Below are 11827 nucleotides of genomic sequence, written 5' to 3'. Positions count from 1 at the left end.
ATATTGATTCTTCTACCCCAAACAGTTGAGGGAAAATGGGTAAACGGCCATCACGACCGGCTTGCGATCGCTGCCATGGCCTCAAATTGCGCTGTGATCGCAATGCTGCTGCAAAAAATTGTCGCCGTTGCCTCAAGGCCGGGGCGACGTGTGCCTTTCGCCTGTCAACTCGTGGACGTCAGCTTGTCGGCAACAAGCCAGCACCCTCTACACGTCCTGCTCACGAAACGCCGGTTGCTCCCAACTCTACAGAGGATATATCCATTTCCGGGTCTCCTGCCGGGGATTCGGAGGCGAATTCAGACACTTGTATGAATGAACTGTTACCTGGCTCTCTATGCCAAAATTCTCACGATACCTCGCTGGATGTCGACTCTGTCTCGAGCCCTGTGAACCCAACCGCATCGCCACCAAGTCTGCCGACAGACGTCGCCTTCTCTGACGGTTGTTCGATCGAAAAGACACTGGGCACGAACGACAGTACTGGGATGAGCTTTCCCATGAACCTCACTTCGCCACAACTCGCCGACAGCAATGTGGTGGCACCCAACCCAAGCGCGCAGAGCCAGCTCCGGGTGCAGCTTATCAAAGATGTGCTCGTGCTCGATGTAGAATTGATCCAGCATACTTCCGCCTTGCTCAATCCGACGGAGCATGCCCTCTTACAAGTCAGCGCTGGTAAAACATTGACCATCGCGCAGCAACTCCTGGAAATCTTCCATTCGGCGGAGTGCTGGACATCGCATACCGCTTGTCTGCAACCATGGGGCCCGTATCTATACCAACCATCGATGCCTTCAGGATTGGAGCATCCAGAGACGTATCTGGATCAGGCGTCGATAATCCATGCACTGTCCACGTATCTCCGCCTTGTCGACGCTTATCAGATTCTGTTTACGCGGGCGATTAGCAACTATAACGCGGTCGTTGCAAATGGCTGGTGGGATTCCCTTTCCTTATCCCACAATCAGGAGTTTACCCTCATCGGTTCCAGTATCCAGTCAGCTCTGTCAATTCAGTCGACCGCGCCAGTGTTAGACCGGCTTAGTTATATGGTGCAAGTGCTGACGATGCCCTTCGTCGAGATGGACGTAGTTAGAGCCGTGATGGCAACCGTCCGCGAGCATGAAAGCCAGATGATGCAGAGCGTCACTCAGCTGCAGCAGATAGGTAGTATTTGGTAGACTTAAAATCGTGGATTTAGCTCAATTCAATTCAATCTCAGTTAGGCTGGGCATCCGGTGATATTACAATAAAACGTAGTGAGAAAACACATGATCGGAGAATCCCTCCGATCGGCAATTAAGCCACTCCGTCCTCCCCGTCTCCTCTTCTCTCCTCTCTCCTCCGTGTCCTTCTCTCCTTCTTCATCGCCATCCCCATTCAATTCTTGTCGGCCGTGAGGCTTGATAGCTCGACTCCCCAGGCGATATTCCTTCCATGGTGTCCAGGTAAAGTGCATTCACCCTCTCATCGCTCCTAACCTCCGCTAACCTCGGTCGCCCTTCAGCATGCTGCGCCTACCCTCTTTACCCCGATGAATCGCACTTAGATACCTAGAACAATAGAATTAGACATCGTCCGCATTTCAGCATCTGTTTTCTGGCCTTCATTTGCCCCCCGGGGCTGTTTTCGTGCTCTGCCGTCCGCGGTCCACTCTAGTTTCGCCGTGTTACGCAATCCCCAACACCGAAGAACATCCAAGAACGACAAGTCGCATTGCATTTCCGCCGCTCTTCAGATTGGTTTCTTCGCTCCCCCCTGCCATCCATTATGTCGCAACTCGACAAAGACCCTCAGGCATCGCCGGCGATCCATAACATCCCGTTGAACGATCTGGAATCGGGCACCGGTCGCTCCCCGACGTCATCGTCGAACTGGCCGACACTCGCTGAATTCTCGTCGTCGCACATCTGGTCTCCGCAAGCCAAGCAATTCTCGGACAACTGGCCAGGATATCTAGAACTCGTGGCTGGAAAGCTGATTCTCGCCCTCACGCCAAGCTTTCTTCAACACTGGGTGGGAGGGCCGCCTCCCCAGCCGCCCAAACTTCATGGAATCGCAGCGCTGGACGGTCTGCGCGGTTGGGCCTGTCTGCTGGTATTCAACTTCCATTTCTTGTTCACATATACATGGAAGGTCGCCCTCGGCTGGGGGTTCAATAACGACAACTGGCACCTCTTTCAGCTGCCCATCATTCACGTGTTGGTCTCCGGTCATATCATGGTGGCTATCTTTTTCGTCTTGTCGGGCTATGTGCTTTCTTATAAACCTTTGAAAATGATCCGGGGCCGGTCGTGGGAGCAGACATTCACCGTTCTGGCCTCGTCTACTTTCCGTCGTGGTCTGCGCTTATATGTCCCTTCGGTCGTGGGCATTCTGCTGGTCATGGTGGCTGTGCGCCTGGGTGTGTACAACTACTCGCATAAGGTCGTCAACCAAGGTCTCACCATCCTGGGGACCAACGAACAACACCCTCCCGTCATGAAATCCTTCAACAAACAGTTCTGGGACTTGTACTCGACGGTGGTGCAACTGATGGATCCGTGGAACTGGGGTCTCTACTACAACTACTATAACCCGCATCTGTGGACCATTCCGGTGGAATTCCGCTGCTCCATCGTGCTCTTCCTCACTCTCCTGGCCACATCGCGAGTGGCCACTCGCGTGCGGGTGTCCCTGATTGGCATTCTCATTTGGTTCTGTATGCGATGGGGCCGATGGGACGTGGTCCTGTTCCTCTCCGGGTCGATCATGGCCGAGGTCGACCTGATCAACGGAACCTGGGAGCGCCCGGCCGCGAACGAGAAGCCATGGAGCCACCGCTCGCCGTTCAGACAGAATGCACTATCTCGCCTAACGGGTCGCAGATTCTGGATCGCCCTGTTCGTTGCAGGTCTCTACCTAGGCTCCGCTCCGAACATCGGCTACAAATGGACCCCATTCTACATGTGGACCTGGAAAATCACGCCCAAGACCTACCCCGAACCGCACCGGTTCCCCCAGACCCTCGGCGCCATCCTCATCGTCTTCAGCATCAACCACTCCAAGGACATCCAGAAGCTACTCACCCACCCCCTGTCGCAGTATCTCGGCAAGATCTCCTTCTCATTCTACATCGTGCACGGACCTATCCTCCACTCCCTGGGCTACTCCCTCATGCCCAACATCTGGGCCCTCGTCGGCAAGGAGACCAACTTCCAATACTGCCTCGGCTTCTTGATCGGCTGGCTCATCTGCCTGCCTTTGTCCCTGTGGGCCGGCGACGTCTTCTGGCGTGCCGTCGACGTCCCCAGCGTCAAATTCGCCCGCTGGGTCGAAGACCGCCTGGTCATTAAGACGACCGCGTCGACCAACCGGCCGACGAACTCGCATTTGCAGTAATTGCCCTTCTTTTCCCATTTTCGGTTTTAAACTCGTTACTGTGCATTCTTCCCCATCTCACATATTTTCTTGACTTGTGTTATCTGTCAGTCCTGACCAGCGCGTGCACACTTCCCTATCCTACCCTGTTCTATAGTATCATATCCCCCCCCCCAACCCAGAGCAGCAGCGCAGTATATATTGAATTGAATGAAATCGCTGGACGATTTACATTGTTTCTTGCCTTTTTCTGCTTTATATCTTCGGTGACCTGATCCTATAGGCTCCTCAGTCGTTTCCACCTCCAGCTTCAGTCTATGGATCCCGTCTGCTGTATGTAGATCAGGTCAATAGATGGGTGTCCAGTTGTCATTGGATACTGACTCGTGCTCTCCTTCATATGACCGTCATTGACAGCATATATACATCGTGATAGCGTCTTCCTTAACTACTTCGTCATAGGTCCAATAGAGTTTGAATAGGTGATTGCGGAGGCTAAAAGATTTGTTCATTCAGTCGTTCACTCGTACTATACCGTACTATATACCATATCATGCAAAACATGTCAACAAACTTCATGAAGTGAAAATGTCTAAATATTTCATCCGTGCAAATTAGAACTCGGAGAAATACAAGAGCAAACAGGGAGTCCAGTTCCAATGGAAAGAAAGGAAAAAGGGTGAATCAAATATGACAAGAAAGAGGCAGGCAGATGGCAAGTCGGTCTAACATGAATGCAGGGGCTAGATGCATTTTGTTCTTCGTCATACTCTTGTTTTTTTTTCTCGTCTGTTGTCCAGGCCTTTTGCTTCTATCGTTTGTTTAATGACGTTCATAAAGCGACACCCCAAACTCCGCGGCCACCGCATACCCCTAGCCAATCACGAGGGTTTCCAGAGGGAGTTGTCCCTCCCTGAGGCGACCAGCTGATGTTAGACACTTCATAGTCACATTTCCAGGCGGCAGCGGGGCCACGCTCAGAGGTGACCGAAGGCGCGCCGGGGTTATGTACGGCGGGCGGGACGGGGGCAGCGTTGTGCTGATTGATCAGGTCCCAGAGAAGGACAAAGCAGTCATCTGCGCCAGAGGCGAGAACACCACGGCGATTCGGAGACCATTCAACAGAATTGAGGGCGGCGGCATGCCCCTTGAGTTCGAGCAGGGCTTGGCCAGGTTGGCGAACGTCTAGCACGCGCACAATGTTGGAATCCTGGGAGAAGGTAGCCAGGAGATGGGCGTCATGAGGGGATGCTAAAAGATCGTCAGGAGCAACTCTTGAGGTAGACCTGATAGATACTCAACGTAGGAATCCTTACCGGCAATTCGCAGCAGTGGCGGAGGCCACGTGGATGACGGGGCCGAGGGGCTGCCATTTCCGGGGCTGATCACTGTGGGCAAAGACGAGATTAGTACGGGAGAATGCAGGGAGCGTAGCAGGCACCGGATAAATACGTTTTTCATTCTTGTCCGTTGGCTCGTAAATGATCGTGCTGTGCTCTAGACTGCGAAGATCGAACATGCGCACGCTGCCGTCGGCTCCACAGCTAACAAATACATCAACACTGTTGGCGCAGAAGCGGACGTCGTATACTTCTTTGTCGTGTGCGATCAATTGCGTTTTGGCCGTAAGAGTAGGAATGTCCCAAATGGTGCAGGTGGTGTCAATGCTGGACGTAATGATCAAACTCGGGGAGATGGTATTCCAATCGAGCGAGGTAATAGGGGCAGTATGCTCGGGAGATTTCGAATTGGACAACAGAGCCAGGGGAGACAACTTGGCCGCAGGCGGTTCTCGCTGGTTGGCCGGTCGTGTAATTGAGTTCGAGGTTTGCAGAGGCGTGGCCGGGAGGGACCATAATCGCAGATGGTCTCCTGAAGTCGCCAGAAGGTCGGTCGATTGTTTGTGGGACGAGGGAGGTTCCCAGAGGATTCGCGTAACGGGGTAGGAATGTGTTGCTTCCGCAGTCTTCACATAGTCCAGTTTGATTTCGCCGGCTGCAGCATCGGGCGTGTCGGGGTCGGGTTGGGTCCAGTGGGTATCAATGATTTGTATCTGCCAGAGGTTAGCATAACAGGCTGTGGTGCAGATCAAAGGCGAACACAAGAATTCAGCGTACATAGTTGTGATTGTCTTCCAGATAACTGCCCAGGGCTAGCTTGCCCCCGAAGGAGCTGGAGCTTCCCGTGATGGGCCACTTGCACCAATCTACGGCGTAGATGGGCCATGGGGCAATGTAGTTGCTGTTGGTCGGCACCTGATTGTCGCCATTATTGGGCAGCGACCCGGGGCTCATAAGCGGATCGCTCAATAGATCTCCAGATGGCCGGATATCTGAAAGTCCAAGGGGAGAGTATTTGGCGCCTTGTGGAGTAACCGGCGGGAATGCAGCGCCGGGCGATGAGCCAAAGCGCGCGGTCTCCGACAGTCCGTGCGGCTTGTATTTCGACTGCTCCACACCCGCGGGGCTAGAGCGAGAGTGACTATGAGAATTGGCCATGCTAGACCGAGGTGTTGTCGGAGGGGGTTGTTGTGGTTGCGGTGGTGGTTGTTGTTGTTGCTGCTGCTGCTGCTGCTGCTGTTGCGTTGACAACTGCGGCATCGTAGGAAGGACAGATGGGGCGGTGTTCACAGACATCGCGGGCGGCCGGTTGACTTTTCCCGGCTGCAGCGCTCCAGGCAGAGCTCCCCCGGCATTGTTTGCAGTTCCAAATTGATTCGGTTGGGCATTCGTCGGGTGGAAATTGATCGAGGGGGCATGGCTATCGGCACCGGTCGCAAATTCATGGGACATGGACTGTCGCTGGAGCGAAGCGCCGCCGGAGGGGATGTGAAGCTCCTCCGGTTGGCGATTATACATGGTGGCCCGGCGGGGGTCATAGTTGGGAAGAGGGTTCGACATGATGGCAGTAAATGAACCGGACTATTCAGGGTGGATATGAAAGAGGCTCAATGTACATATAAGCGCAGTGCAGTCGGATCGCGACTCCAGCGATTATTTGTCGGGGGGGCAGGGAGAAATCAGGCTGGGTCCGGGAGGGGAAGGGGCATCAGCTAGAGGAATCCGACTGCACTGGCAACAAGTGCAAGAAGGATCATGCCCAGGAGGGAGGAGAGAGGAAGAAGAAGGAGGAAGAGGAAGGCAAAGGAATGGGAAAAGCAAGGCAATAATGAGTGAGACGGCGACGAAGATGGAAGGAGCGGAGAGTCGCCGTCGCTCCTTCCTTCTCTCGACGAGAGTCTCGTGCCGCTGACTCAGCCGCGGGGAAGTCCCTCTTTCGGCCTTCAACTTTCTGGACTTTCTTCTCTTCTATAATTCTTACCTTCCTTTTCTCCTACACTCATCTGCCTTCATTGTTTGCGATTTGCTTCATTTTCTCCGCTCTGGCTATTCGTTCTTCGCTCGCTCCAACTCGGCCCTCCCACTCTTTACGCCCTTCTGGTCCCCCTCTTCCTTCCTCCAGCTCCCCGCTGAGCTCTCCCCGCAAAGATGGCAGCTTCGTCCGTCAGCCAAACCTCGGCTCTGCTACTTCTTCCACCCCCACCATCGGCTTCATTCGAACAGTTCCAGGCGGTCTACGAGTCCCTTCTCTCCACCGTTTGCTCCCGACTCGTGCAGAATCTACAAGGCATTCACCAAACGGCTATCCTGGATATTGTGTTGGCTCTGCCTGGTCTGCGATCGTCAACCTCTCAACCTCGGTCTCGGGTGTTCGGAAGTCTTCAAGCTTGCTTGGCCAACATATATCGACTGCTGGGGGTCCTTTCCGTGGAACAAGGTATTGAACTGGACGTACCGGGGGGCATCGATGCGCGAGTAGTGTTCCTCGACTTCGACTCGATTAACCTGCCGACCGAAAAATCGCGCGGGAGCTCTCACATTGGCCCCATTGTCGACTTGCGGACGCTGGCCGAGTCGACACGTCTATGGGATTGGGTCTTCTTTCCGGATAACCACGTAGGCCAGACGCTGGCGAAGGCTTTCAGTAGTATCTATTCCCAGGCCAAAGATCCCAATGCCGGGGGTGTACATCCCATCGCCGGGGTGCCCGAATGGACGCCTTTCGATTCCTTGACGGCGTCAGGGGATGTCTCCGAACCCCAAGCACATTACTCCGTTGTTGTGGGCGGTACTTTCGACCATTTTCACATCGGACACAAATTCTTGCTCACTGCCACAGCGCTGGTATTGGAACCCATCCCGGACTCCGGGCCAACCGAAGGACTGATCACGGTGGGAGTGACGGGGGACGAGTTATTAGTGAAGAAAAAGTATGCCGAATTCCTGGAGAGCTTCGACGACCGGTGTAAGAGCGTGGCGGACTTCATCTCGGCCGTCATGGAGTTTGGTCCCACAGATAGGGCAGCGCGGGTTCAGCGAGTGAGCCAACCCGGCCCCAACGGGGTGCATATGCTGGTGAAGGTGCGGTCCGGTTTGACATTGCGTCTGGTCCAGATATCCGACGTATTTGGGCCTACCATCACCGAGGAGAGCATTAGCGCCCTGGTGGTTTCCAAAGAGACCCGCGCGGGGGGCGTGAGCATCAATCAAGAGCGCAGCAAAAAAGGCTGGCACGGTCTGGAGGTGTTTGAGATCGATGTGCTTCTAATGGGCGGCGTGCCTGCGCAGGACGTCGAGGACTTTGCCTCCAAACTCAGCAGCACCGAGATGCGTCGGCGCCGGATGGAGATGGCCAAGACATGACATGACTAGAATAATCCATGATTTATTGAAACTAGACGCGGGAAGCTGCTGGTCCTTTCCTGCAGCCATCGGATCTGGTCACCTTTCGGTTTTTTTTTTTTTTTTTTTTTTTTTTCCCATCCTTTCTCTTCTTCAGTTTTGTTTCCCTCTCTGACATCTTCTCCCTGATCGAAAGGGCCTTGCGGTGTCACAATTGCTCCTGTATATACCGACCACGCAAGCACAACAACACAGACATACGTCCATTCCAGTCCAGGAAAGCGTCAAACGGGGATGCGGTCGAGGTGAAGGCATGTAATCCAACGAACCCGACGTACATCTACTTTTCGACTTAAAGATGGGGGCCTGAACCCGCTGCACGGAATGGCATTGTTGGCCACGACACCGATCCTCTTCTGCAAACTGTGGCCAGTCGATCAGCGTCCAGGCGGGGTTTGGCAGCCGTGGGCGTCTGCAGGCAAGTCGGAGTCTAGTCGATTGGCTTTTCTCCTTGTCGCATCATCGCTGCGCCCCCCCTTCTTCGCCCTCCCTCCCCCCCTCCTCGTCGCCCATTCTTCTCGTGCCTCTCTACCAATCCCTCCTCGCCGTCACTCTCGTCTCCTGCAGGTTCGCGCTGGATAACCGCATGCTGCTTCAATCATGTGACTACTGCGTCGTCCAATATCATCCTGTCCTGCACTCAATCCAGGCGAGTCCTGCGACGGACGAGGTTAAGTCTGATACTGACGACGATCGATGTGGGACGCACTAAATCTTGTCAGACATGTCGCCCTCCAAGCGCTGTGTCTGTGACCGTCTGGGGAGTCGAAGAGCCGATGTATCACTCGTCTTGGACTGTCCTGTTGCTTTAATTATTTTTTCTTTTTCGCTTTTTCCCTGTTTCTGATTAATTCTTTTCTCTCTCCCTGTCACCTTTTCTTTTTGCTTATTTTAAAACATATCTTTTTCTCCCTTTCTTGCCTGATTTCTGCCGACGCCTCTTTCGCCATTTTTCCTTAATAACCTGCCGTCCGTCACCACCATCACATCTCTCTACCCTCTCCCTTCTTCCACTTCCTCTCGGTCAATCATCCTTTCTATTTTCTCAACGACTTGTGATCCATCTTCTTGCTTACTGAACCACTCGCTTTGGGTGCGCCGTCAATTCCTTTTCTTTGCGAGACGGCCACCTTTCCATGTGGTTGCGATTGCCCCAAGCAGCCGAACACACGGCTGCCTCGCGGAACGAACACGATGGATACCCCACGGCGCATTGACGACCTCGCCGATGAACTCATTAGCGACATCCTCTCCTACCTCCTGGGCTCAGAATCCGCCGCCTACAATCCTCGCGATTCATGCCACGGGCTGAATGGCAGCTCCCGCATGGCGTATGGCGAGAAGACAGAGTTGGATCGGTTTAGACTCGTGTGCCGGCGGTTCAGGCGCATCGGGACGCCGCGAAAGTTCCCTCTGTTCGTCCTACGCTTCTCGCGCGATGGATTCCAGCGGCTGGAGGATCTTCTGCACATGCAGCTGGCCTGTCATGTCAGATATTTCACGTACATGGTGCGACCCTTCTACCAAGGAAGCGGTACCGTCTCTGCAGACCCGTCCCCATTCGCGCCGTGGTTCCCCTCGAACTGACAACCCCGCTTAGGCTGGTCCCACGCCCTGACTGCGGTCGAATCCGAAAATCGTTCCCTCACGCATGTCCACTACCGCCGACTCCATGATCAGAAATACATCGTTGACCGGAACCAAGACTTAGCGCTGTTGCGACAGGCCATTGCGGCGTTCCCCTCCCTGCAGCAGGTGAAGCTGCTGCGGCTGCAGGACGAGGCGGACGAGCAATTACTGGGATACCTCCGGGAAGAATCTTTAGAAGAGAACGCGCGGTTGGATTGGGAGTCGGCCTGCGCGCGCGCGGTCACCAGCTTGGGGATCTCGTTGCTGGACTCAAAATGCACCTCGGTGCGCTTTGTCGCCCCGCAGATCAGCCCGGAGGCGACGGTCCGGCTTCTGCAAACGCCGCCGACGATGCTGTCTGCGCTTGGGGCACGACTAACGAGTCTGGACGTCACGTTCCACGCGCATTCTGACATGACGACGAGCATGGAGACGCTCTCCCACGTGTTCTACGAGTTCTTTCTGGCTGCCAAAAATCTGACGGCCATCCATCTCGGGTTCCCCGCAAATCTGCCGCTTGATCTATCCCTCGAGCGCATCTTCCATCGCATGCAGTGGAAGCGACTGCGCACCTTGAGCATCCAGGGCTGGCGCCTGGGCTCCGACGAGATCATCTCGCTAATCCGGCGCCACCGGCGACCATTACGCGATCTGCGTCTCGCCAGCGTATACCTACGCGCCGGCGGCCGATGGTGCGACGTCCTGTCCGTGCTCCACGACGAGATGGACCTTCTCGAGCGCATTGACCTGCGCGAGATCAATTACGCCGCCGATTTTGACGCCGACCACTACCACAACTATCCCCTCCTCAACGGCAACGGTCATGGTCACGGTCACGGCGATGGCAATTTCGACGGCCCCATGCTATCCGTCGTGGCCCAACCGAGCCCCGACCTTCCGCCGCCCCAGACCGCCGATTACCTTTCGTTCGCCCCACGCGGGAACACCCGTCGTTCCTTCCCCGACGCCACGCTGGAGAAGCTCCGATTACTGACGGCCGACGATCTCGGCGATAACGGCGTCCGTGTGCATCGAAAACAACAATTATTCTGGGAAGCGTGGGTGTTGTCTAGTTTGCGGAATAGTATCCGTCAACGGGACTGAGACTGGGACTGAGATGGAGTATCGGGAAAAGGGGGTGGGTTTCTTATAAGCTAGTCCGATCCATAAATAACGTATTTCACAAGCGAACGTGACACACAAACGAACGTGACACCGCCAGCCAATTCCTGCCTATAGGGTAGATACTATAGCCTTTATCAACCAAACAATCAGATTTCTATCTAAAAATTAATTGGGAACTCGATTAGGACATTGCAATCGCTTATGTCCTAGATTATGACAATCGCTGCAGCGCGGTGGCGCTCGTACGCGCGGTCCAACTGCAGAAAGCGCTGGATCTATGAAAAGCGTATTTTGACCTTTATCAATCTCATTCTCGTGCTGAAATCGTTTTAGACCTTCTCGAAGTGATAAACCCTTTTCTATAGCTAATTGTCTAGTAGACTTGCTCCGTCTTTCACTTTTTCATTCATTATTAGCACGATATTTGCGTATTTCTTCCTTTGCAAGAAGAAGCTCATTAAACGTCAATTCATGACCTTTAATGATCTTGTCCAATCGCGCTTCTACCAAAGATAAAAGACTATGGACGCGTTCCTTAAGCAATCTCTTTGCTGCAGAAGCTTGTTTTTCCAACTACCTAATTGTGTAGAATGTTTTAAACGCTGAATCAGTTGATCGACTGCCTGAAGAAGTAAAGATCTTTAATTGAATATTCAACTTGCTAAGCATCCTATCTAGATTAAAAGAAATCAAACCAATAACTGCAAAACTGCTCTGAATAGGCTCTGCTGTAAAAACAAGGTCACGGGCCATTGCAAACATCTCTAGAAAGTCAAACTTTATAATATATCTAACTCCTAGATTTGTCTTTTGCTTCACTAGATCGCCGTACGCGCCTTTTAGATCTCGAAAGCAGCCCACATCTAGAAGCTGGAGATTGTTAGAAGAATGCGGAGGCATGCAAATAGAAATAATATTATTCTCACTGCATAATTGATCGAATTGAAACGAAAAATGGCTGCCATAAC

General features: G+C 53.6%; 5 protein-coding genes across 5 annotated transcripts; 4 read left to right on the top strand and 1 right to left on the bottom strand.

Annotated features, from left to right (window-relative positions):
• Positions 1-35: 35 nt before the first annotated feature.
• On the top strand, positions 36-1184 carry LDX57_006247 (Zn(II)2Cys6 transcription factor domain-containing protein; the record flags this gene model as incomplete). Its single annotated transcript, XM_046087941.1, has 1 exon — positions 36-1184. The coding sequence occupies one exon, from the start codon at positions 36-38 to the stop codon at positions 1182-1184; it is 1149 nt and encodes a 382-aa protein (XP_045943909.1).
• A 589-nt stretch (positions 1185-1773) lies between these two features.
• On the top strand, positions 1774-3384 carry LDX57_006246 (acyltransferase family protein; the record flags this gene model as incomplete). The annotated part of the gene is made up of 1 exon (XM_046087940.1): positions 1774-3384. One exon carries the CDS (start codon positions 1774-1776, stop codon positions 3382-3384), a length of 1611 nt encoding a protein of 536 aa, XP_045943908.1.
• An 811-nt stretch (positions 3385-4195) lies between these two features.
• LDX57_006245 (WD repeat protein) lies at positions 4196-6263 on the bottom strand (the record flags this gene model as incomplete). Its single annotated transcript, XM_046087939.1, has 4 exons — positions 4196-4614; positions 4680-4751; positions 4816-5416; positions 5481-6263. The coding sequence occupies 4 exons, from the start codon at positions 6261-6263 to the stop codon at positions 4196-4198; spliced, it is 1875 nt and encodes a 624-aa protein (XP_045943907.1).
• A 588-nt stretch (positions 6264-6851) lies between these two features.
• LDX57_006244 (putative pantetheine-phosphate adenylyltransferase) lies at positions 6852-8066 on the top strand (the record flags this gene model as incomplete). The annotated part of the gene is made up of 1 exon (XM_046087938.1): positions 6852-8066. The coding sequence occupies one exon, from the start codon at positions 6852-6854 to the stop codon at positions 8064-8066; it is 1215 nt and encodes a 404-aa protein (XP_045943906.1).
• A 1233-nt stretch (positions 8067-9299) lies between these two features.
• On the top strand, positions 9300-10838 carry LDX57_006243 (F-box domain protein; the record flags this gene model as incomplete). Its single annotated transcript, XM_046087937.1, has 2 exons — positions 9300-9639; positions 9706-10838. The coding sequence occupies 2 exons, from the start codon at positions 9300-9302 to the stop codon at positions 10836-10838; spliced, it is 1473 nt and encodes a 490-aa protein (XP_045943905.1).
• Positions 10839-11827: the final 989 nt, after the last annotated feature.

The sequence above is a fragment of the Aspergillus melleus genome, assembly GCF_016097325.1.
Source record: "Aspergillus melleus strain CBS 546.65 chromosome Unknown contig3, whole genome shotgun sequence".
In the NCBI taxonomy this organism is placed as follows: domain Eukaryota; kingdom Fungi; phylum Ascomycota; class Eurotiomycetes; order Eurotiales; family Aspergillaceae; genus Aspergillus; species Aspergillus melleus.
The sequence above is the reverse complement of the archived record's forward strand: the minus strand, read 5'-3'. Positions and strand labels throughout refer to the sequence as shown.